Source organism: Pelophylax lessonae (assembly GCF_965119305.1).
Source record: "Pelophylax lessonae genome assembly, chromosome: 4".
In the NCBI taxonomy this organism is placed as follows: Eukaryota; Metazoa; Chordata; class Amphibia; order Anura; family Ranidae; genus Pelophylax; species Pelophylax lessonae.
The window spans coordinates 426,569,395-426,595,874 of NC_138771.1; the positions used below are offsets into that span (position 1 = coordinate 426,569,395).

Sequence of the window (26,480 nt, forward strand, 5' to 3'; positions counted from 1 at the left end):
CACTGCCAGAGCCCTACAAAATGACCTCCAGCAGGCCATTGGGGTGAATGTCTCTGACCAAACAATCAGAAACAGACTTCAGAATGGTGGCCTGACATCCTCTAGTGAGCCCTGTGTTCATTGCCCGGCACCGTGGAGCTCGATTTGGCATTTGCCATTGAACACGGGAATTGACAGGTCTGACATTGGCACGCTGTGCGTGTCACAAATGAGAGCAGGTTCACCCTGAGCACATGTCAAAGGGTCTGGAGAAGCCATGGAGAACGTTATGCTGCCTGTAACATTGTTCAGCATGGCCAGTTTGGTGGTGGTTCAGTGATGGTCTAGGGGGGCATATCCATGGAGGGACATACAGACCTCTACAGGCTAGACAATGGCACCCTGACTACCATTGGATATCGGGAAGAAATCCTTGGACCCATTGCCAGACCTTACACTGCTGTGGTCCTGGGTTCCTCCTGGGGCACAATGCCCATCCTCGTGGTATGAGTATTCCGCCAGTTCCTGGAGGATGAAGGAATTGATACCATTTAATGGCCCCCACGCTCGCCTGACCTAAATCCAATAGAACCTCTGGGACATGTTTTAGTCCATCCACTGTCGTAAGGTTGCACCTCAGTCTGTTCAGGAGCTCAATGATGCCCTGGTCCAGATCTGGGAGGAAATACCCCAGGACACCATTCGTCGTCTCGTTGGTAGCATGCCCCAAAATTGTCAGGCCTTCAAAGCATGTGGGGGCCATACCAACTACTGAGTACCTTTTTTTTTTTTTTTTTATCTAGCAATGGGGTGCAATGTTCTGAAGTGATTCTGTCATAACTTGCAACCTTTCAAAGCTACAGGGGTGCCCCTAAGTTTGTAAGCCTTTTCACTTTTCAATATTTCTCTGTACATGCGGTGCAAAACCTAATTGTTTTTCATAGAGGTCCTAGAACTAGACAGTAAGAACCCAGGCATTAACCTGTTCCTGTACTAAATTTTTCAAAATTATGTATTTGTATACAAACCATTAGGGGGGCATCCACACACAATTAGCACGCCCTTCAAATTCCAGTAGCTGAAATCATAGCTGTATACGAGAGCTGTGGTTGCTCAGCCCATGAAAAATAGTGACAGGTTTATGGCTGCTGCAGCTATCCATGACTGTTCCCACATCCAGGGATTACCTGAGGATTGTGGCTGGGATGGAGGCAGATTGCAGAGTCATCCATGTGAATGCACCCGAAGTCTCAGTTCATTTTGAAGGGAAATTGGATAAATTTTCTCAATCAGTGGGATGATAATCCTGTGTGAGACCCTGCCTCATTTAAAGAATAGAAATCTGGGTCTTTGCTATCATGTTTTGTTCCTAAGACCTGAACTGCGGAGGTCATGCCAAAATAGGCAAGCAAAAGATGACGGACTATTCCACTGTTTCGCATCTTTGCTCCCTGAAGCTGACCTTTTCCCCACTGATGACTTATTCTACCTTGTGTCTTTATGTAAGTGAGCCATATTAGTAGAGGAGCATGGCTTGTCTTCCTTATGTCAGAGCAAGCCATCCTGGTCTAGAGGCTATCATTTATTGGAACTGAGTTTTTAAATTTTAAAATGCTTAGGGCTAGTCTGAGGAATTCGCTTAGATCTGTTTACTAAAACGCAATAAATAGGAATTACGTTTTTGGTTTCTCTGTTTACCTGAGTTCTCGTTATTTATTTTTACGACACACACATGAAGACCATAAAGACCAATCTTGTTTTAAGTCATATTTTATTAGAAGTATTGAAACTTCAGAAACGTTTAGACAGGATTAGTTCACCTTGTAAACTTTTTTTTTTTTTTTTTTTTTTTTTTCCCATGCAAAAAGTGTGCATCTCAAAAAAAAAATTACAATATCAAAAAGTTAATTTTAATTCAAAAAGTGAAACTCATGTATTCTATAGGCTCATTACACACAGTGATCTATTTCAATAATTTTTCTTATTTACGATTTATGGCTAGTGAAAACCCAAAATTCAGTATCTCAGAAAATTTAAATATTGCACAAGACCAATAAAAAAAAAAAAAAAAAAAAACTTTTTAATACAGGAATATTGGCTTGCTGAAAAGCATGTACAGTATGCACTCAGGACTTGGTCAGGGCTCTTTTTTGCATGAATACTGCATCAATGCAGTGTGGCATGGAGGTGATCAGCCTGTGGCAGTTCTGGTATAGAAGCCCAGGTTACTTAGATAGCAGCCTTCAGCTTGTCTGCATTGTTGGGTCTGGTGTCTCATCTTTCTCTTGACAATACCCCACAAATTCTCTATGGGGGTTTTGGTCAGGGGAGTTTGCTGGCCAATCAAGCATAGTAATACCATGTTCATTAAACCAGGTTTTGGTACTTTTGGCAGTGTGGGCAGTTGACAACTCCTGTTGGAAAATGATCAGCATCTTCATAAAGCTGGTCAGCAGTGGGAAGCATGCAGTGCTCTAGAATTTCCTGGTAGAGGACTGCGCTGACTTTGGACTTGTTAAACACAGTGGACCTACACCAGCGCAGATTACATGGTTCCTCAAATTGTCACTGACTGTGGAAGCTACACTGGACCTCATGCAACTTGTATTCTATGCGTCTCCACTCTTCCTCTAGACTCTGGGACCTGGATTTCCAAATTAAATGCAAAATTTACTTTCCTCTGAAAAGAGGACTTTGGACCACTGAGCAACAGTCCAGTCTTTTAGACCCAGGTAAGATGCTTCTGACATTGTCTCTGGTTCAGGAGTGGGTTGACACAAGGAATGTAACAGTTGTAGTCCATGTCCTGGATGTGTGTGGTGGTTTTTGAAGCACTGACACCAGCTGTCCATGCCTTGCGAATCTCTTGCAAATTTACACTGTTATACAAGCTGTACACTCGCTACTTTACATTGTAGCAAAGTGTCATTTCTTCAGTGTTGTCACATGAAAAGATATAATAAAATATTAACAAAAATGTGAGGCGTGTGTATGTATGTATGTATGTATGTATGTTTAAAATATATAATATTTGTGCCTTGCAAAATTATACACCCCCCCCCTTGACTTTTTACCTATTTTGTTACATTTACAGCCTTAAGTTCAATGTTTTTTGTGATGGATCAGAACAAAATAGTCTAGTTTGGTGAAGTGAAATGAGAAATGTATACATAACCTATTTTTTATAAATAGAAAACAGAAAATTGGCATGTGTGTATGTATTCACCCCCTTTGTTATGAAGCCCATAAAAAGCTCTGGCGCAACCGATTACCTTCAGAAGTCATAATTAGTGAAATGATGTCCACCTGTGTGCAATCTAAGTGTCATATGATCTGTCATTAAATATACACAACTTTTTTGAAAGGCCCTAGAGGCTGCAACACCTAAGCACTAACCAAACCCTGCCATGAAGACCAAGGAACTCTCCAACAAGTAAGGGGCAATGTTGTTGAGAGTGCAAGTCAGGGTTAGGTTATATTAAAAAATCCAAATCTTAGATGAGCACCATCAAATCTATCATAACCAAATGGAAAGAACATGGCACAACAGCAAACCTGCCAAGAGACGGCTGCCCACCAAAACTCACGGACTGGGCAAGGAGGGCATTAATCAGAGAGGCAGCACAGAGACCTAAGGTAACCCTGGAGGAGTTCCACAGCAGAGGCTGGAGTATCTGTACATAGGACGACAATAAGCCGTACGCTCCATAGAGTTTGGCTTTGTGGCAGAGTGGCCAGAAGAAAGCCATTCCTTTCAGCAAAAAAACAAAATGGCACGTTTTTGAGCTTGCGAAAAGGCATGTGGGAGACTCCCAAAATGTATGGAGGAAGGTGCTTTGGTCTGATGAGACTAAAATTTGAACTTTTCGGCCATCAAAGAAAAGGATATGTCTGTCGCAAACCCAACACATCACATCACCCAAAGAACACCATCCCCGCAGTGAAACATGGTGGTGGTGGCAGCATCATGTTATGGGGATGTTTTTCAGCAGCCGGGACTGGGAAACTGGTCAGAGTTGAGGGAAAGTTGGATGGTGCTAAATACAGGGATATTCTTGAGAAAACCTGTACCACTCTGTGTGTGATTTGAAGCTAGGACGGAGGTTCACCTTCCAACAGGCCAATGACCCCCCCCCCCCCCCAACACACTGCTAAAGTAACACTTGAGTGGTTTAAGGAGAAACATGTAAATGTGTTGGAAAGGCCTAGTCAAAGCCCAGACCTCAATCCAATAGAAAGTCTTTGGTCAGCCTTAAAGATTGCTGTTCACAAGCGCAGACCATCCAACTTGAAGGAGCTGGAGCAGTTTTGCAAGAAGGAATGGGCTACCGGTGGTAGCATGCGGCAAGCTCAGAGACTTATCCAAAGCGATTTGGAGCTGTGATTGCCGCAAAAGGTGGCTCTACAAAGTATTGACTTTAGGGGGGTGAATAGTTGTGCACATTGACTTGTTATTTTGTCCTATTTGTTTGCTTTACAATTAAAAATAAAACCTCTTCAAAATTGTGGGCATGTTCTGTAAATTAAATTATGCAAATCCTCAAACAATCCATGTTCATTCCAGGTTGTGAGGCAACAAAACATGCAAAATGCCAATGGGGTGAATACTTTTGCAAGGCAGTGTGTGTGTGTGTGTGTGTGTGGATAAAGATAGAGATATATATTGTGTGTATGCAAAGGGACATCCCCCCCCCCCCCCCCCAAGGGCGACACACACACACACACACACACACACACACACACACACACACACACACACACACACACACACACACACACACACACACACACAATCATCCCCCCTAGCTGTATATATGCCAGGCCCTCTGTACACAGACAGCCCTCTCGCTTCATTTATACACACAGCCCCTACTTGTAAAGGAGGTCTTCCTAGTCCCAGCTCTTGTTAACACAAAGCTAGAGGAGCTGGAGCCAAGCACAGGCCAGAATAAAGTACAGACGGCAAACACATGAGGAGTGCACATGCAGGAAGTAGCTAGAGGTGGAAGTAATGAGCCCAATGTGAGCTCAGTGACAAACAGCTGCTGACTCCTCTGTAGTGTACCTATAGATGGGCAGTGCATCAACACAGCACCCCCTACACCCACATGGAAAGAATGCACCAGAAGCAGGTGCTCCTCCCGGGCCACGTACATGTGTATAGGCCAGTGATGGCAAACCTTGGCACCCCAGATGTTTTGGAACTACATTTCCCTTGATGCTTATGCACTCTGCAGTGTAGTTGAGTATCATGGGAAAATTTAGTTCCAAAACTTCTAGGGTGCCAAGGTTTGCCATCACTTGTATAGGCTGTCCTGACCCCCTCCCCCCCCCCCCTGCTGGTGGCCCTGTTTGTGTGCAACAGTCTGGAGTCGTAACGTATTTGCCTATCCCCAGGGCACTGATGGTGGACCTTGGCACGCCAGGTGTTTTGCAACAACATTTCCCTTGATGCACTCTGTAGTGTAGTTGAGCATAATGGGAAATGTAGTTCCAAAACACCTGGGGTCAGGCCCGGATTGGCCAATCGGGAGAACCGGGAGAATTCCCGGTGGGCTGGTCGGGTTGAGGGCCGGTGACACCGGTGTTCTAAAATTTAGAACACAGCTGACAGAGGAGGCAGGACTGGTTGCTTAGCAGAGAGGAGGCGGCACGGATAGAATACATCCTCGGGTCTGAGAGGAGGCGGGGCTGAGGCGGGACAAACTGCTTAGCTGGGAGGAGGCGGGACGGAGGTAGAGAAAAAATGTAATCAGCAAGCTCTGCATTATTACAATTCTGCTCGACCTCCGTCCCGCCTCCTCCTAGCTAAGCAGTTCGTCCCGCCTCCGCCCCGCCTCCTCTCAGACCCGAGGATGTCTTCTCTCCCTCCCAGCTAAGCACTTCGTCCCGCCTCCGCCCCGCCTCCTGTCTCAGCTAAGTAATCTGTCCCGCCTCCTCTGCCAGCAGTGACCTAATGACGCCGGGGGGGGCGCCATTTTTAATTCGAAAGAAAAAAACTGCAGTGGCGCTCGCCTCTCATCACGGCCAGGTAAGACCCCTCCACAGCCTCTAACCATCTCTCCCTGTACCATGCCCACAGCCTCTAACCATCTCTCCCTGTACCATGCCCACAGCCTCTGACCATCTCCCCCTGTACCATGCCCACAGCCTCTGACCATCTCTCCCTGTACCATGCCCACAGCCTCTGACCATCTCCCCAGCCTCTAACCATCTCTCCCTTGTACCATGCCCACAGCCTCTAACCATCTCTCCCTGTACCATGCCCACAGCCTCTAACCATCTCTCCCTGTACCATGCCCACAGCCTCTAACCATCTCTCCCTGTACCATGCCCACAGCCTCTAACAATCTCCCCCTGTACCGTGCCCGCAGCCTCTAACCATCTCTCCCTGTACCATGCCCACAGCCTCTAACCATCTCCCCCTGTACCCCATAGACATGCATTATGTCCGTATATCATCCGCAAACGGATAGGATGATATGCAGACATACGGACCGGATGACACAAGTGTCATCCGTGTCCGTAAAAAAAAAAAAGTGCCACAGCGGACAAAAAAACCGGAGCGGCCGTGTGAAAGAGGCCTTATGCCCCGTACACACGTGCAGATTATCTGCAGACTTTTGTCTGCAGACTTGCCAAAACCATATAATATGAGGTCAAACCTAAACACTTTCAATTTGTATGCAATCCGGCAGGCCCTTGCACTACATAGAAAAGGTAAGTCTGCAGACAAAAGTCTGCAGATAATCTGCACGTGTGTATGGGGCATTAGGCTACTGAATTTGCACTGAATTGTAAATATTTTTTGAAAAATACAATGAATTACAACGCTGTAGAGAATAGAGAACAGTGCACCTTTGCAAACTTATATTCTGAGGTGTTAATTACATTATTTTAATATAGTCAGTCATGAACTAAAGTGGGCCGGTCTAAGTCCTGAAACTCCAGGGCTGAAAATGAGTCCCACTCCGGCCCTGCCTGGGGTGCTAAAGTTCGCCCTATGGTATGATCTGAGCACCCTACCTCTTAGTCAGTCTGAATTCAGGGTTGTTACTCATGGGTTGTTAGCAGCCTCAGTGGACTTGTTCACTGTCCTTTTTGGGATATTACACCAAGAAGCTTTTCCTTTTTCTTGCTTGGTCATGTCATCTGAGATAGGTTGTCTGGCCAGGCAACCTCATTCTCATCTTGATATATTCCCTCCTTGATACTAATGCCTCGTACACACGCATCGATTATTGGCCGGGAATTTTCGGCCAATTTTCGGCTTGTTAGTATGATGCTTTCGACAACCGACTCTGACTTTTCGGCCGAATAAAATCTGGTGTGCAGGCTATAAAATTTTTGTTGGCCGTCAACACAATGGCCGATTTTCCGTCAGTCAGTACAGATTTCGTCAGACAAAAATCTGATGAGCAAGACTGGGCATGCTCAGAGAAGAAAAAACACACGGAAAGTAAACCAGCACATGATATCACTTCTGAAGTAGATTTTTGTTGGCCGAGAAAATTCGTGTGCAGTCTAGGCACATTCCAACCAACAAAACACCACTCTGGACAAAAGTCGGACGATCGGTCGGCCGATAATCGTTGCGTGTGTAGGAGGCATTAGGTATTTGATCCCCAAGCAAAACATGACTTCGTACTTGTTGGCAAACACAGAAGTAAGACATTTCTTGTAGTTAGTAACCAGGTTTGCACACATCTCAGGAGGGATTTTGGTCCACTCTTCTGTACACATCATCTTTAAATCCTTAAGGTTTCTTGGCTGTCGCTTGGCACCTTACCTTGAAGTTTCAGCTCCCTCCATGAATTTTCAATATGATTAAGGTCTGGAGACTAGGCCATTAAATGACCCTAATGTGCTATTTCTAGAGCCACTTCTTTGTTGCCTTGGCGGTATGTTTTGGATCATTGTCATGCTGAAAGACTCATCCATGACCCATCTTCAGTGTTCTGGCTAAGGGAAGAAGGTTCTAATCAAAGATTTTACAAAACATGGCCCTGTCCATTGGCACTTCAATGCAGCAAAGTCGGTCTGTACCTTTTTAGCAGAGAAGCCGTCCCAAAGCATAATGTTTCCACCTCTGTGCTTGACTGTAGGGATGGTGTTCTTCGACTCCTAGTCGACATTTTCCTTCCTTCCAAACAGGACGAGGAGTCCTCCTCAAGAAGGCACATGTACAGTCATGCCAATGAACATCTAAATAATTCAGAGAGGGATCAGGAGAAAGTACTGTGGTCAGATGAGACCAAAACTAAGCTCTTTGGCATTAACTTGACTCCCCGTGTTTGGAGGAAGGGAAATGCTGACTATGACCTTAAGAACACCATCCCTACAGTTGAGCACAGAGGTGGGAACATGATGCTTTTGGGGCTGTTTCTCTGCTAAAGGTATGGGCCAACTTTGCCGCATTGAGGGGCCAATGAACAGGGCCATGTATTGTAAATCTTGGATGAGAACCTTCTTCCATCACCAGAACACTGGATGGGTCTTCCAGCATGACCATGACCCAAAACGTACTGCCAACACAAAGGCGTGGCTAAGGATGCAGCACATTAAGGTATATGGCCTAGCCGGTCTCCAGACCATAATCCTATAGAAAGTTTATGGAGGGAGCTGAAACTTTAAGTTGCCAAGCGACAGCCAAAAATCTTAAAGGGGTTCTAAAATCAGGTTTTTTTTTTTTTTTTTTTTTTTTTTTAATCTTAATGCATTGTATGTGTGTAGCAGCCCCCCTTATACTTACCTGAGCCCCCTTTCTATCCAGCAATGTCCAGGTGTGCATCAGCTGCCTGGGACACCCTCTCCAAAATGGCTGAGACACAGCAGCAGCACCTTTTTTGGCTTCCGCTGCTGTCAAGCAAACTCAGCCAATCAGCAGAGACGGCCGGAATGGATACACTGAGCTGCAGCTCGGGTGCCCCTAAAGCAGGGGTCTTCAAACTATGGCCCTCCAGTTGTTGAACTACAATACCCATCATTCCTAGTCATGTTTGTGAATGTCATACAATGCCTCATGGGACTTGTAGTTTCCTTTCATATGAATATTCCTGTCCGAAAATCGATATGTATGGCCAGCATAAGGCTGGGTACACACCTATGCAGTTTGCTTTCCATCTGTTTCTGCAGTGGTTTTTGCTGTGATTTTTTTTTTTTTTGTTTTTTTTGTTTTTGCTGTTTTCTCTTTTTTTTTTTTTTGTACAGATTAAAAAAAAAAAAAAAAAAACAGATTTCGGCAAAAACGCACTTCATGCTTTTTTGTAGCTTCTCAATTGAAGTCTATTGAACCTAAAAATGCAAAAAAAACACTGTTTTGCATTGAAAAAAAAATTCTTTGACCCTTTAAAATATGCAACGGCTGAAAAAAAAGCATAGATTTATTAAACGTTTCCTATAGGAAATCGTGTTCAATGGACTGTAGTGTGTTTCTGCAAAACGCACCCAAAAACACATACCGGTAGGTATTAACCAGGCCTAAGATGTTTAGTAGCAGCAGCATGGTTTTTTTTTGTATCTCCTGTCAGTCATAAAACTAAAATGAGCCCTTAATTGTGCAAAAACAGTATACCCGTAAAAGTTTACTTATGTAATGCCTTTGATTGCCTCCAGTCTATCAGCCTCCACCTTCTTTGGGTTCTAATATATATATATATATAACAACAAACATGTTATACTTACCTGCCCTGTGTAATGGTTTTGCACAGGGCTGACATTCTCCTCTTCTGAGGTCCCCCACCGATGCTTCTGGCTCTTCCTGCCTTCAGAGTGCCCCAATAGCAAGCTGCCAAGTATAGCATAGAGTGCCCCTATAGCAAGGTAAAAAAAAACTTCTGCCTTTAGAACCACTCACTTCCTACCCAGGGCTACATGTCCCATGAGGCATTGCTCCTCATGCAATCACAAGTTCTCAGGCACTTACTGACATGTATGGATGGTGTACTGAGCTGTATGTGTGCTGCACTTGTGTATACTGACCTGTATGGACAGTGTACTGAGCTGTATGTGTGCTGCACTGTGTCTTCTGACATGTATGGACAGTGTACTGAGCTGTATGTGTGCTGCACTTGTGTATACTTACCTGTATGGACAGTGTACTGAGCTGTATGTGTGCTGCGCTGTGTCTTCTGACATGTATGGACAGTGTACTGAGCTGTATGTGCGCTGCACTGTGTCTTCTGACATGTATGGACAGTGTACTGAGCTGTATGTGTGCTGCACTTGTGTATACTGACATGTATGGACAGTGTACTGAGCTGTATGTGCGCTGCACTGTGTCTTCTGACATGTATGGACAGTGTACTGAGCTGTATGTGTGCTGCACTTGTGTATACTGACCTGTATGGACAGTGTACTGAGCTGTATGTGTGCTGCACTGTGTCTTCTGACATGTATGGACAGTGTACTGAGCTGTATGTGTGCTGCACTTGTGTATACTGACCTGTATGGACAGTGTACTGAGCTGTATGTGTGCTGCACTTGTGTATACTTACCTGTATGGACAGTGTACTGAGCTGTATGTGTGCTGCACTGTGTCTTCTGACATGTATGGACAGTGTACTGAGCTGTATGTGTGCTGCACGGTGTATACTGACATGTATGGACGGTGTACTGAGCTGTATGTGTGCTGCACTGTCTTCTGACATGTATGGACAGTGTACTGAGCTGTATGTGTGCTGCACGGTGTATACTGACATGTATGGACGGTGTACTGAGCTGTATGTTTGCTGCACTGTATTTCCTGCTATGTAAACAAATGCATTCTGTATGCAGGCCAACTAATTGATTATGAAATATTATTACTATTTTCATAATTGATTAGTTGTTTCAGTCCTAATAAAAAACATTTGTAGACCCTTTCTTTGTAAGTGGGCAAACTTGCAAAATCTGCAGGGGGATCAAATTATTTTCTGCACTGTAAATATACAGATGTTCTGCCTGTCTACTATATGACTATCTCTTAGATTGTAAGCTCTACCAAGCAGGGCCCTCTGATTCCTACTGTATAAAAGTTTTTATTGTATTTGTACTGTCTACCCTCAAGTTGTAAAGCGCTGCGTAAACTGTCGGCGCTATATACATCCTATATAATACTGTATACAAAAAATGTATTGCATCTATTCCACCTTCATTTAAAATCTCTTCTGTTTCCTTTATTTAATCCCCTGAAATGACGACTTATTTGTTCACGAATGTTATTAAAACTCTTCTACAAAGCAGATTATGAAAATGATCTAATTAATGGTTAGCCGCCCTTTCGTTTAAATTACAATAACTCCTGTTGACAAGTTTTCCCATCTGCTCATTGTAGATAAACATAATTTTGTAGAAAAGCCTCTGATTATTTAGTAATTGTAGTATTGTAACATTTTTAGAGATGGTTATAACTTTTCTTTTCTTCGCCTTTCCGAATTGTTTAAGCATCAAAACGCTTAAGAGCTTTAATGATTATTTTTATTTTTTTGCATTTTAAAAAAATCTCTTTAGTCCAGTTATGTATTCATTAAATGTATTTTTAAAATTCTGCTCGTATAACGGCCTGAAATGTTTTTTTAATCTCTTCCAACAATCCCCTACGTGTCAGAAATCCGACTAAGAGTAGGAGGTTATGCATTGTGAGCAAATAGGGTTCTATCGCATTGCATAAAGCTGCCGAGCTAATGTTTACAGTCTCTGGAAGCTGAAATGGGAAATGTGATTAGTTCGCATAGGAGAGACCTTAGAAAATGAATAGGGCCACATCCCTCAAACTGCTGTCTATACCTCTACCTTATGATTAGCAGTTTAAGAGTGGCCTTTAATAGTCTAATAAGTGAGCAGGTGATCCAGGAAGAGGCTGTAGAGAATAACGTTATTGCCATCCCAGCATGATTGTGTTCATCACGACTACAAATATTTTCATAGCAGCTTAAAGCGGAGTTCACCCAAATTTTCAACTTAACGGATTTCAGCAGTGATATGGTTTTTAAAAATGAATTGGGCTATAATTTTATTTATTTATTTTTTTTTGGATCACTTACCTTATTTTACAGCACAGGTGTCAAACTCAAGGCCCGTGGGCCGAATACGGTCCCCCAGGCCATTTCATGTGGCCCTCTCACCGCTCCTGCAGCTGCAGCACCCCCCCCTTGTCTCTGTCCCCACCTTGTCTCAGTAGTCAGCAGCAGAGGGGACAAAACTCAGATCCAGCGCATCTCTATGCAGCTGCAGAAAGGCTCGTCTTTGCCCACCCCACCCCCCCTTCTCAGCAGTCCGCAGAATCTGGAAGCTGACTCAAGACCTCCTCTTGTCCTCCTCCAGACTCTGTACTTTCTTTCTGGCAGCAGCACAAGGAAGGTGGTGCAATTGTGATGTAAGGAAGGGTGGGTGACTCCTGACTTGTGATGGTGGTGGGCTCTTGACATTTCATGTAAGGGTGTAAGAGGGCATGGGGTGCTCTGGACATCTAATCTTACAGACATAACCGGCCCTTTGAGGGTAGCCATAATGCTGATGTGGCTCGCAATGAAATTGGAGTTTGACACCCCTGTTTTAGAGGATTGTTTGTCCTACTTCCTCCTTCTCCGGCCGCGGCCCCGGACGTCCCTTCCGGTTTCGCACTGTGTCCTGGGAAATGTGCTGCGTCCTGGGAAATGTGTCATTAATCCCAGGAGGCAATGGGCATAGCCGGCCGCTCCTCTCATTGCCGATCGGTATCTACAACGCATGTGCAGAGGAGCCGGAAGTGACGTTACAACGGAGCCCGATCTCCACAGCGGCGGCTGGTTTTTTGTTTACATGCTGAAGCAACATGCCTAAATTGTAAGTGTAAATTCTTATATTTTAATAAATGAGTTGGATATACTGCACCATGAATAGTCTTTGTCTCTGAGGCACACCAAAGACCGGACAAAGAGGATAGTATATAAAAAACGATCGAAACAAGAAAGCAGCTCCATTGAGCAAGAAAGGACCGGGATTGAGAGAAAGTGAGTCTTTCGTCTTTCGTTGAGCCTGGATAGATACCAAAAGGCAAATTTATCTTGCCTATAAGGTGAGAGGCTGGAGCACTCAGAGGTGATACACAAGGTGAAGGAGATCACAGTCACTAAATTGCATGAGTTAAGCACGGATATAAAAGAGGAACGTATTCACACAAGCCATTTTGGATTACTTTATATAATCTTTTTTTTGGACTATTTTATTTTAATATTTATATTTGAAGGATCGCAATTGAATTATTCACAGATATTGTTTCTAGCACCATTTCTAAGAGAAAATTGCATGGAGCACTTTATTTTGAGCACAATATATATGCGTTTGTATTTATGAATCAGATTGAAGACCTACACTGAATTTATTTATTTATTTTTTGATATCACTGGTAAAAAAGTAACACTCCGATTGTTATTTATTTATTTATTCATTGATACACACCATACTCATATAATTATTTATTTTAAGAGATTCTCGACATTGATTGATTTTATATATTATTTATTACGCGGAGCACTTTGACAGCAAGAATTGTACACATCACTGCCATCAACCCAAATAGAAATTCATTAGAGCCTATCCCTGAAGCGCACCACTACCCTTAGAATTATATGATTTACTGCCTTAGTAACAGTCCCAGTGGCGCTGCAGCAGGGAGTCTCTAGCCATCTCAGACAGCGCAGGGATCACACACCCCCCGAGCATGTGCAAGATAGCGATCGGTATTCTGGGTAGCCAGCTTGCAGAGAAATCGGGAAGCAGCGAACACAGTGGCTTCAGATGCCCACACCGGAGATGTCCACGCTCTGAAATCATTTTTAAAGTAAGAAATTATCTACAATCAAGTACTGTAATCTGAAAATAGTGTTAATGTAATTGGCGATTATATTGGTATTAAAGGGGTATTTTTATTTAAAAAAAAGTATTTTCGTCCGGAACTCCGCTTTAACAATGTGTGTGTGTGTGTGTATGTATGTATGTATGTATGTTCAGTTGTTTGGTTTGAATTCCTCTGTAAAATGTTTATAACACTACAACGTGTTTCTTTTGCCCCCAATAAAAAAAGACCTTGTACTCTTGCACAATGGCAGCTGACCTGCAGCTAATAAAAATCTATTGATTCGCTTGAAGACATGCTTGTCCAAATATCAAAGCGTAAACAACATATGTAGACTCCGAGAGCAATATGTCTGATATTTGCTGCATAGGAAAACATAATTTAGAATGTTTCCTATTTATGGGATCTGAGCATTCTTTGAGTGAAATATCAGGGCTTGACCCATTCAGGCTTTACACAGATTTCTGGGATGGCGGTAGAGCTGTTTTGCTATTACTGCTTCGACTGACTCCTCCCTATATGTGTGTTGGTAATATTTGGAATGAGTTAGAAATGGCATCCATTCTTATCCTTGGTTTTATAAGTAATTTAACAATTAGAAGTGCTCATTGACTCGAAGACTACATTTCATGACAAACAAAGGTTTAACTACGGTGGACTTTTCACACGTCCTTTCATTCCTTTTTATGCACCCAAAAAGCTTAAAGGCTAAGTTCAAGCGGGGGCGTGGCTAGGTCATGGCGGTGTGAGGACGTTTTCTTATGGTGCTCCCGCTCCCTGGCCTCCCTGATCGGCTTTAAATGCACATTTACCGGCTGTCATGAGCTCTTACAAACGGAGGAAGACTAAATCTGCCAAACCTGCTCCCCGGGTGACTTCCTCGGCCCCGATCCGTCCGTTTTTTCAGGAATCACCGGCTCCGGCACTCCGGGCGCTCGCACAGAGTCCACGTGGGGACTCCGATCCGGCCGCTGCCTCTTCATCCCCGGCTCCCTCGCATTCCATGGCCTCCCCGACTCCTCCGCGGATGTCCCAGTCCTCTCTTACCGGGGACTCAGGGGAGGACAGAGACATTTGGACGTTGCTGCGATCCCTCCCCACCAAAATGGACATGGAGGCCCTGGTGGCTCAGGTCACGGAACAACACCGGAGGGACTTCCAGGCTCTGTCGGGAGAGGTGACCCAGGTGAAGGAGCGGGTGGCGTCTGGGGAGTCCGCTATTGGTGATCTACAGGCTCGGGTGACCCAACTGGAGCGGACCCAGGCGGCCCACACGGACATTCTTGCAGAGCACCAGCTTGCTATGGAGGACATTGAAAATCGGAGCCGTCGGAATAATCTGCGGCTCCGCGGACTTCCTGAAGCTACGAGTCACGAGGACCTGCTTGAGACGGTCCGGGCCATACTTACCAGGATACTCCCGTCGGAACCCCCGGTGGTGTTGGAGTTTGACCGGATTCATCGGGCCCTAGGCCCCAAGCCGCAGGATGCTGATAGGCCCAGAGACGTGATTTGCCGCCTTCACCGTTATGCGGTCAAGGAGCAGGTACTGAGAGCTGCTTGGACGGCGGGCCCTCTGGACTTCGATGGGGCTACGATCCATATATTCCCAGATGTCTCGCGGGGGACCCTGACACGTAGGGCTATGCTAAAGCCCCTCCTGGAACGTCTCCGTGGTCAAGACGCTACCTATAGATGGGGCTTCCCCCTTCAGCTGGTAGTCCGCAGAAATGGATCGACTTTTGTCCTTCGTAGGCACTCTGATCTCCAGGCTCTATTCCGGTTTGCGGATTTGACTCCGATGGCGATCCCGGACTGGTTGGCGAGGCTCCCGGAGCGGGACGCTCGGTCCCCTGGTGGTGGGCCGTCGCGGTCGGGTTCCGCTGGTCGGCGCCGTCAGCGCCGTGCCCCCGGGCTGAGCTCGTCCACCTTTTCAGTGGCCTCCCCGGAGGACTAAACCCGGACTGCCTTGGAACTGTGAGTAACCTTCTGGCCCCCTCCCTTGTTCCCAACGATCTCCCCTCCAGTTCCCCCGCTTCTGCCCCCGCTTCTGACTGAGCCGCTATGTTTCCCTTGCTTGGCCCTACCCGATGTCCGCAATGGTTCTGACTACACCCCCTCATGGGCCCTGTGGACTCATCCCGTGTTCTTCTCCCCTGTCCTTACTGGGCGGGTGCCCTGTTCCGCTACCCTGGCGGCCCCCTTCTCAGGACTGGAACTACGGCCCCCGCATCGCCCCGGGTGCTGCAGTGGGAGCTCCCGCCGCATTTGGCTACACGGGTGCCCTGCTGGAGTGCGCTGTGTGATGGAAGAAGTTGCCCCTGCCGGCTGGCGAGATGCTTGCATGCCTCTACCTGTGTCTTATGCTATTATACCATTTGTAATGTGATTACTGCATGTGGCTCAACATATACAGTATATTGATGGCTCGGGGTGTGCTCGTGGGGTTTCCCCCTAGTTTCCTTCCCGGCGGTGCCATGGCCGGACTGGGCCGGTAACGGGTGGTGGCTTAGACGGGGTGCTGCTCTCCTATCCATGATGGATGGTGCTGCATGTTTAGCTGGGGGTCTATGGTTCCCCTTTAGTTCCTACATGGCGCCGCCAACTTACCCCCCGTCCCCCCTTCTCCTCCTTGCCCCCCCTTCCCTCCCCCACCATTTCCCCTTGCCCTCCCCTTCCCCCTCCTCTCCCACCCTCCCTTTTCCCCTCTTCCCCCTCCTCCCTTCCCCCCTTCGCTTCCCCTTCCCCTCCATTTCCCCCTTTTCCCCTCCCCTTCCTCTTCTCCCCCCTCCCTCCCGCCCCCCCTCCCCCTCTCCCTTCCCTCCCCTCTCCCCTCCCTTCCCCTTTTTCTCTCCCCTCCCTTCCCCTCTCCCTATGCCTCGTTTTCCCCTTTTTCTCCCCCTTTCTTCTTACCCCCCCCCCCCCCCCAGGGTGTGGTGTTATCTGTGAGGGGTGGTGGGGTGCTCCCCCCTTCTCTCCGATGCCACTGATCCAGAGGGAGACGTCCGGGCGGAAGGCGAGCGCAGACGAGTTTCTGCCTTGCGTACCAAGGGAATGGATGATTTTGCTCTTTGCGGGGGGCGGGGGGAGGGTTTCCTCTCCTGTTCTGGGGCTCAGACTGTTGCACTATGTTACTAATTTTTTGTGGTTTTTTTTTTACACTTGGGCTGTTGGTATTTATAGCTGGTTGTTAATGCATGTTATTATGATATCTGTGGGCCGGTTTGGGGGGCCGGGGAGCGGTCACCTTCCTCTCTCGGTTAGTGGCTCTCCTCGTTCCCCACATAGGGTGATCCCTGGGTACCTGTCCATTATCCCCTGCCTGCGGGGGTGGTGGGCTGGGCTCTTGGGTCCTTTGAGATTTACTTCTCTCTTGTGCTTCAGCACCTTAGTATTTTGTAGTTAGGCGCGTGTGTTGCGCCCTTTTTCTTTTCTCTTTATCTCCTTTTTCCCTTCACCTTTTCCTTCCCCCCTATTTCCCTACTGCTCTCCCCTCCCCCCCCCCCTTTTTTTTTTTTTTTTCTTCCTTTCTCCCTCTCCCCCCTCTCCTTACCTCTCCCTCCTCCCCTCCTCTGGGTCTTTAGTTTTTGACCGGTGGGCTGGACCCGTTGGTTGGGGGAGATATGGCCGCCTCCCGCCCTGACCCGATCCGTTTGGTCTCCTTAAATGCGAAGGGGCTCAATACCCCTGAGAAGCGCTCCATTGTTCTGTCGGAACTCCATCGTCTCCGTGCTCATGTTGGTTTTCTGCAGGAAACGCATTTCAAGTTGGGCAAGATCCCCAAATTGGGAAACAGGCGTTTTCCTACGGTCTACCATGGCTGCTCCTCTGATTCCAAGACGAAAGGGGTTAGCATCTTGATTCATTGTAATGCTCCTTGGAAGCTCTCGGATGTGTGGAATGACGAGTCTGGCAGGGCCCTTTTTGTGAAGGGCCAGTTAGGGTCCATCACTGTTACCTTGGTGAATCTCTACCTGCCCAATACGAACCAAATTTCCTATATGGACTCAGTACTTTCTAAGCTGGCAGACTTCGCTACGGGACAGATTCTTATGGGTGGGGATTTTAATTTGGCTCTGGAACCACTGGTGGACACCTCTAGGGGCTCCTCCCAGCTGTCCTATGCTGCTCTGCGTCGCTTCAAGCAGTTGATTCATGCTTTTCGCCTGGTAGATCCGTGGCGGGTTCTTCATCCCCGGGATAGGGATTATACTTTCTTCTCCCCCCCGCACGACTCATATTCGCGTATTGACTTTTTTCTGTTGCCACAGTCCTTGCTGTCCAGGGTCTCCGCTGCCTCCATTGGTTCTATTGCCATTTCAGACCACGCTCCCGTTCTCCTCGACTTGGACCTGCGTTCCCCTGAGCTGTCACAGTGGCAGTGGAGGCTTAATGACACCCTTCTCCAGGATCCTGCTATTCTGGGGGAACTCGGTACGGAATTGAGGAACTTTTTCGCATCCAATGCCACGACTGACAGCTCACCCATGATGGTCTGGGAGGCCCATAAGAGCTATATGCGCGGGGTCCTGATCAAGCTCGGGTCGCGGAGAAAGAAGGAAAGGAGTGCCCAGATGTCTGCCCTCCTGGCGAAAATTGGCAACCTAGAGAGGGTTCACAAACGGTCGCAAGCAATTACTGTCCTCCAGGAGCTCATTGTTCTTCGCGATCAGCTCCGTGATCTGGTCCTCTTCCAGGCCAAGGCCACCCTGGCTAAATGTCGCCGAGCTTTTTATGAGCACGGGGACAAGTGTGGGAAATTACTGGCCAGAGCGCTGCGACAGCAGAGATCTAGGGCGTTTATCCCAGAGATCTCTACCTCTGCTGGCCGTACGGTCCAGTCAACGACGGCCATAGCTGAGGCTTTTCGCCTGTACTATTCCTCCTTGTACAATCTGTCCTCTGACCCCTCGCCGACATCACGTGACGCTAGGATCCGGGAGATTCGATCGTATCTCTCGGCCTCCGGCCTCCCCACCCTTTCTCCGGAGGATGTGGAGGAGTTGGACGCACCTCTACGCTCGGGTGAACTCACTGCAGCCCTGGGGGGCATGCAACCAGGGAAAGCGCCTGGTCCGGATGGGTACACCCTTGCGTACTACAAGTGCTTTGCAGAGGTCCTTTCGCCACATTTTTTATCCGCATACAATGCGGCTGGCGAGTTGGCGACCCTGCCGGTGGATTCCTTGCGCGCTCATATCACCGTCTTAGCCAAGGAGGGCAAAGACCCGCTGCTGTGTGCTAGCTACAGGCCGATTTCCCTTCTAAATATCGACCTGAAACTCTTCACCAAAATCCTAGCTTCCAGACTGGCTCCTCTGCTCCCGAGCTTGATCCACGATGATCAAGTGGGTTTTGTTACTGCCCGGGAGGCTAGGGATAATACCGCCAAGGCTATTGACCTCATCCATTATGCTAATAGCCGCCGAATCCCAATGCTGGTCCTGTCGACGGACGCCGAAAAGGCGTTCGATCGGGTGAACTGGGACTTTCTTCTGGCTACCATGGCACATTTGGGCCTGGGGAGGCGCCAGTTGTCCTGGATCAAGGCCATCTATTCCAGGCCCTCGGCTAGGGTGAAGGTCAATGGGTCTCTTTCGGACTCCCTCGACATAGCAAATGGCACTCGTCAGGGGTGCCCACTTTCGCCGTTGATTTTTGTTCTCGCTCTGGAACCTTTTTTGAGGACTGTGAGGGCGAATGTGGATGTGGCCGGACTATCGGTGAGTGCAAGTGAGTCGCCTAAAGTGGCGGCATACGCGGATGATCTTCTCTTCTTCCTGACGCGACCTCTCACTTCCCTTCCGAATCTCTTGCGGGAATTTCGGGTTTATGAGTCATTGTCGTTTTACAAAATCAACCAATCGAAGTCTGAGGCACTAGCGGTGGGTCTGCCGACTTCTCTGTCGGCTCTACTGAAAGCGGACTTTCCCTTTAAATGGGGCCTGTCTCACATTAAGTACCTGGGGATATCTCTCCCGAGTTGCCCGGAGAAAGTCTTCGACTGTAATTTCCCGCCTCTTTTGACTCGTATGAAGCAGGACCTGGAGGGGTGGCGCCAAGGGACTTTTTCCTGGTTTGGACGTTGCAATATCATTAAGATGAACATCATGCCCCGCCTCTTGTATGTGCTTCAGGCACTGCCCATTAAGGTTCCGTCCTCCTTCCTCAGAAGGGTGAACAGGGTGTTTCGGGAGTTCCTGTGGCGTAGGGGCTCCCCCCGCTTGGCGCTGCGGGTGCTCCGGCTGCCTAAATTGAGTGGGGGAATGGCGATGCCTGACGCAGTCCTCTACTATGAGGCGTGTCATCTTTCTCGCATAGTCGACTGGTACCGCCATGGTCCCATGAAGCAATGGGTCCGACTTGAACGTATGTCCGTACGGACTCCCCTGGAATCCGCTCTCTGGAGCTCGGACCCTGTTCCCAGGGAATTGGATGCCCATCCGACCATAGGATCCACGCTGGCGGTGGGTAGACGCCTGTGCCACAATGGCCAATTGGCGCCCTTTCCTTCGCCTCTCCTCCCAGTGATTGATAACCCGGCCTTCGGGCCCGGGGTAGATCAGCCCGGTTTTAGGTCTTTAAAGACCGCTGGGATTTACCAGGCCCGGCACTTTGTGAGGGATGGGGCTTGGATCTCGCGCTCTCACGTGAATACCACGGCGCCCTTTGCCTCCCTGTCCTTTTGGCAACGGATCCAGCTTATTCATTTTCTACAAGCTCTTCCTTCGGCGTCTCTGTTTTCGAGACGCCTCACATACTTTGAAGATTTGTGCTCTGACACCTCCCCTCTTCGCCACACGGTCTCCCTGGTCTACCGGGCACTGGCCTCACCGGACGAATCTTACCGTCCCCCATTTATTGCCAAATGGGAAAGAGACCTGAATGTATCTTTTACGGACCATCAGGTTGAGAGAATTTTATTTTTCACTTACAAGACCTCCCGCTGCTCGCGGTATCAGGAGGTGGGCTACAAGTGCTTAACCCGCTGGCACTATACCCCAGTTAGACTTCATCGAATGTTTCCGGCCTGCCCGGATGTCTGTTGGCGATGTGGGGAGGAGGTTGGCACCTACCTACACGTTTTCTGGTCATGTTCCAGATTACAATCTTTCTGGTCGGAGGTCTTACGAATTGCTAGGAAATTCACAGACCATTCCCTCACCTTGGACCCGGCCCTCTTCCTCCTTCATCACCATGAATATCCGAGAGCGTCCTATCGGAAATCAATTCTACCACTTCTGTTCACGGCAGCTAAAAGCTGCATCCCTCCGCTCTGGAAGCAGACGCAGCCTCCTACGGTAGCTATGTGGCTCCGCAAGGTTTCTTGCCTCAATGAGATGGAAGATCTAGTAGCCACTGAGCACGGTTCACGAGACAAGTTCCTGAAACGCTGGTTCTACTGGCATGAATTTAAATATACTTCAGAATACACGGAGTTGATTTCCTGCTGATGGTTGATGGGCGGGGGCCGGCCGGCCGCCCCCCACCCCCCTCTTTGGTTCTTCCCTGACCCCTTCCTCTCTCACCCTGGTCCCCTTCCTCCCCCTCTTTCTTTCTTTGTCTACTTTCCATAGCTCCTTCTTCTCTATCTAGGCTATAGACATACCGTCTATAGGTGTTTTCATCCTCTGTACCGTTTCTGGGCATTAGCTATTCTACTACGGGCTCCCTGTAAGGTCGTTCAGTCGGTTTTCAGGAGTAACGCAGTGCGACGCCCCTTTGGGGGAAGTAATGCCAGTGGACCCTCGGATGGTTGCCGCGGCATTCTGGGGCGCTTGGGGGGGGCCTCCCTTCCCCGGTAGCCGGCCATGAGATGGATGCCGGTGGGGGGGGGGGTCTACCTGAAGGTGTCCTGAGATTTTCTCTGTTCGCTATTCGGTTCTAGAAGTTTAGACCGTGGGCTTCACGGAGGGTTTACATTCTGTTTCTGATGTGCTCTATGGGCGACTTAGTGTTACGTTAAAAGTTTCGGAATGCTGCCTGTATTGTTTATAATTTGTTATCTGCTCACCACACCTGAAATTTGATTGTACCTGTTGTTGGTATATGGTATGCTTGGATGTTCTCTTTCTAATAAAGAAAAATTTGAAAAAAAGGCTAAGTTCACTTTTTCTTTTTTTTTTTTTTTTTTTTTTTTTTTTTTTTTTGTAAATTTCAGCTCTATGTACCAATATATCATTGATGCACCCCTGTTGCGGGAAAATAAAAGCTTGCTTTTTTTTTTTTTAAAACAAGGCCTTACATTTTTAGCCCCTGGTGTGTTCCATAGAAAAGTATGGTATGTAGATTTAGGATGTAAAAACCAGTTAGACACAGAAAGCAATTCACCAGCTGACCTTATTGGTACACACACACACACACACACACACACACACACACACACACACACACACACACATTCTGCACCCATCTGTGTTTGCTGGCATCCCCAACGTCCCTCCAGATGGGCCCGGGCCCCATTCTAAACTCTCTGGGGGTGTGGGGTGGACACCCCTGTTGTAGTGCAAGGGCCTGCCTGATTGGATACAAAGTGAATGGATAGATAGGTGGGTCCTTCTTTTCCATAGTTTTGGTAAATATAAAGTAAATTTGTACAGAGACTGTACAATTAGATTGTATAGTGTATGGTCACCCTTTTAAACCTTAAATTAACTAGTTGTACTTTCAATGTCATTAATTGTTAATGGCCCCCCAAACAAAGAAGCAAACACATTTTGCCGAGTCAAAGGAAGCAAAACGCACAGTAAAAAAAGTGCAAATCGCAAAATGTCCCTTGAGCTACTTTTGCTAGATGTATGGTAGCCCATTAAAATCAATGGGCTGCACTATGCATGTCTTGGGAAGAACGAGCCAAAAAGGTACGGTCCCATTACTCTACTCTAGGTGTGAATGGGGCCCGAAAGTTTGCACAAGAACATTGAGGCTCTGTTCACATCTGCTTGTTTCTGAACAAAAAAATGCATGCTTTGCCGCGCTTTTTCGGAAACGTGCTGCAAATGCACATGGTGCTTGCGTTACCAATAAACGTTAATGGTACCCCAAGCATGGGTATCGGGTGCATGTTTGCACTCCAGAAGAAGAAGTACCAGTAATGATACTTTTTCTCAAGTACTCCCCGATGTCAAATGCAGATGCCTATTTTTAATGTTGTGACATCAGTAAAAATCAGTAAAAAGTAGTGCAGGAACCTTTTTCATAATCACTGCAACATGAGTTGCGGCAGAGGCGTAACTAGAACATTCAGGGCCCTGGTGCAAGAAACCATGAAAGGCCCCCCGGACCCCCTTCCCTTCAAGCCTGGGGTTCTTTCCACTGATCCTGGGGCCCTTTACTCTTGTTGCTGGGGCCGTTTATTTCGGTCCCTCGGCAGGACCCTTTCACAGGTTCTGCAGTGGGCCCTCTTCCTGCCATCTTTGGGCCTCCCCACGGTGGTGGAATGCCAGGGCCCGGTCACAAGTGTAACCTTGGCGATCCTGGAAGTTCACCCACTGGTGTCATTAGTTTTATTTTTTGTTATTTTAATTGTATTTTTTATCTTTATTTTATTTTGATTACAGTGTGACTGACTATGACTCTGTCCATTCAGAAAAGGAAGGAGCTGGTAAATTACATATTTACAGACCCCTTCCTGGTTCTCTATTGTGGCACATCCCCTGCAGCAGCCGGCAGGAGAGGGATATGCAGCCCCCGCTACCCCTCATATCCAGGTGTACAGGGAAGTCGCACAGGCCCCCTGGAGCATGGGGCCCGGTTGCAATTGCAATCCCTGTAGTTACGCCCCTGAGTCGCAGCGATATGAATGGTTCCATTGCTGGCAACGGGGTGCCTTTTTGTCATGCGATTTGAAGCTATCAAATCGTGTGAAAAGTTGCACCGAGCTTATACTGGAATTTTTATTAAAAAATGAACAAACTGTAATTAAAAAGATTAATAAATAAAATACTAACAAGACACTTCTAAGATTTACACATAAACACAGGTTTTACAACAGTACATAAAACCTACACAGAATATACACATTCAATATATTTGTGTAAAGGACAGTATAGTTTATTTTCTCTTAGCACATATAATGTATAGTAGTATTCTAGCAGTGCTTGCCTGAAAGTAGTTTTTGGTATGACTTTCACATTTACATACTTGCTCCCCCTATTTTTAGAAGGGCCAGAATACTTTCTTTGCTGGGTAATTAATTGCTTGTTTAAGGAGAAATATAGCCAAACTTTATTTTTTATCATTAATTTAACCTTTATTAAAACGCATTTTTTTCTTTTGTTCTTGCAACAGCTATTATTGCAATGTTTGTGACTGTGTCGTGAAGGATTCAATCAATTTCTTAGATCATATCAATGGCAAAAAACGTAAGTATTCTAAAAACCTTTATTTTCCATAAATAAGTGTTCTGTTGTTCTACCTGTGATGGTTATTTTTTACTTACAGTGAACTGCAGGTGGCAGCAGTGTAGAGCAGAGAATCCTCCCTCTTTGTTTTGTTTAGTGGCGGAGGGTTGCGTCTTTAGTCTGGAGTTCTCAGAATATCTGATCACTGTAATTATTACATGCATAAAGCTCCTGAGTGAGCCAGCAAAATAATTAGTTGTGGTATTTAGCAGTTGGCAGTCAGAGGGTTAATCAGTCAGTTCTATATTGCCAATAGTTATTGCGACATTGCCATGACTGGTTTGTCATATTTTTGATACTATAGCTAAGATACTGACTGTGCCATGACAATAGTTACTATGGCTTAAAGACCCGTTCAAGGCAAAGTGTTTATCTGCCCCCGAATCACTTCTCCAGCATACAATGGCAACATCAGACTTGTGATGTCTCCATAAGAGCACATTTCTTCCCTTTGTATACTGCTATCAGGGGGCCTCTTAACCCCCTGGGGACAGTTAATAATAGATTAAAAAAATCAAGTTAATAAAAAAAAAAAAAAAAAAAACCTTCTAACGCAACACTTAATCCACACACTCATGCACATTTTAGGCCCCCTTCAGATGTTTTTTTGCTAGGTTTACAACCAACCCACACTGATGCACTGCACTAATGCTCACTAAAAGTCATGTTTTACCTTCTGTTCAGACTGTGCCGGAATTGTACTCCAATGCACTTAGCTAGCACACAACAAATGTGCTTTTTTTTTTTTTTTTTTTTTTTTTTTTACACACCAGATAGAAAGTATCAATGCATTGTGGTGTGCTGCATTAAAAAAAAAAAAAAAAAAAAAAAAAAAACATACAGGCGCCCTGCCAGCCTATTTATTCATCTCAGTAGGGCTGCAACTAACGATTATTTTCATAATCGATTAGTTGGCCGATTTTATTGTTTTGATCGATTAAGTCGGATAATAACCTTAGTCGGATAATATTGTGTATAATTTACGTAATATTTAAAGTTTTTAAAAAAGAAAAAAAGGCAATGTATTCCTAAATATCTCTGTGCAGGGGTAAATATAAATCACACTACGTGCTTTTCTGCAGCTTCTCCATTAAAATCTATTGAATCCCAAAAAAAGCACCGTTTTGTGTTGGAAAAAAGTCTTTGACCCTTTCCAAATACGCAGCGACTGAGAAAAGCATAGATGTGAGGGTATCCCATAGGAAACTGTGTTAAAGGAACTGTAGTGCGTTTCTGCATAAGCCCCAAACAACGCATAGGTGTGAACCAAGCCTAAGACGTTTAGTAGCAGCAGCATGCTTTTTTTTTTGTATCACCTGTCATAATGGGGTGTACCAAGCAATGAGTCAGAAGTAACAAATAATTGTAAATGTTATTGTTGAAATTTTTAACTTCAAATTCCAATTAAAAAAAAAAAAACTAAAATTAGCCCCCTATAGTACAAAAAGAGCAGATAATCGCTACTAGAAGAGGTTAATTTATACTGTAAACAGTGAAGGTAATAATATATATTACTTAGATTATATATATATATTAAATACACCCAGAAGTAGGATATTTGGGCATTTTAACTGGGGGTCAGACATAAAGCTATATGAAGGGCGAAAAGGGAGATCTAAATCTTTTACATCAAAGTAGTACTAAAAGCGGAGACTATTTTTTTTCATGGATATGATTATTTTATATAATCATATAATGCACAATACTGGTAAAAGTTTACTTTAAATGTAATTGTAATGCCTTCTATTACCTCCAGTCCATCAGCCTCCACCTTCTCTGGGTTCTGATGCTGATCCTCCAAAGCTCCAAAGTATATAGTATAGTGTGTCCCTATAGCAAGGTAAAAACAAAAGTCTGCCTTTTTAGGACCACTCACTTCCTGCCCATGACTACATGTCCCATGAGGCATTGCTCCTCACATATTTAAATTCACACGGCTGACCAACTAATCAATTATGAAAATAGTTGACAACTATTTTCATAATCGATTAGTTGTTTCGGCCCTACATCTCAGCATACCTCAATGCACAAAATAAGTAAGGTAATACAGTTCAGAGTGTGCATGGTCCATTAGGAATAATCTTGGTGCCAACGTTTATACTTTGTATGTTTTATAATGTTTTTATTTATAAACACAAACATTTTGCCTTGCATTACTATTTTAAATGGTTTGTTTTACAAGGTAAGAATTTCACATACGCTTTAAAGTTCTACTAAGGCCCTGTTCACACCTGAGCGTTTTTCAGCTCGTAAAACGCTTATCTCTGAAGCCTCAAAACGCC

At 46.0% G+C, this 26,480-nt stretch overlaps 1 protein-coding gene across 1 annotated transcript in view; it reads left to right on the forward strand.

The window, feature by feature from the left end:
* The window catches only part of ZMAT2 (zinc finger matrin-type 2), a 94,098-nt gene that overhangs the window by 11,807 nt on the left and 55,811 nt on the right, over positions 1–26,480 (forward strand). The window contains exon 4 of the mRNA XM_082254107.1: positions 24,086–24,159. Coding sequence (XP_082110233.1) covers positions 24,086–24,159 — 74 coding nt within the window. The remainder of the gene's footprint in view (positions 1–24,085; positions 24,160–26,480) is intronic.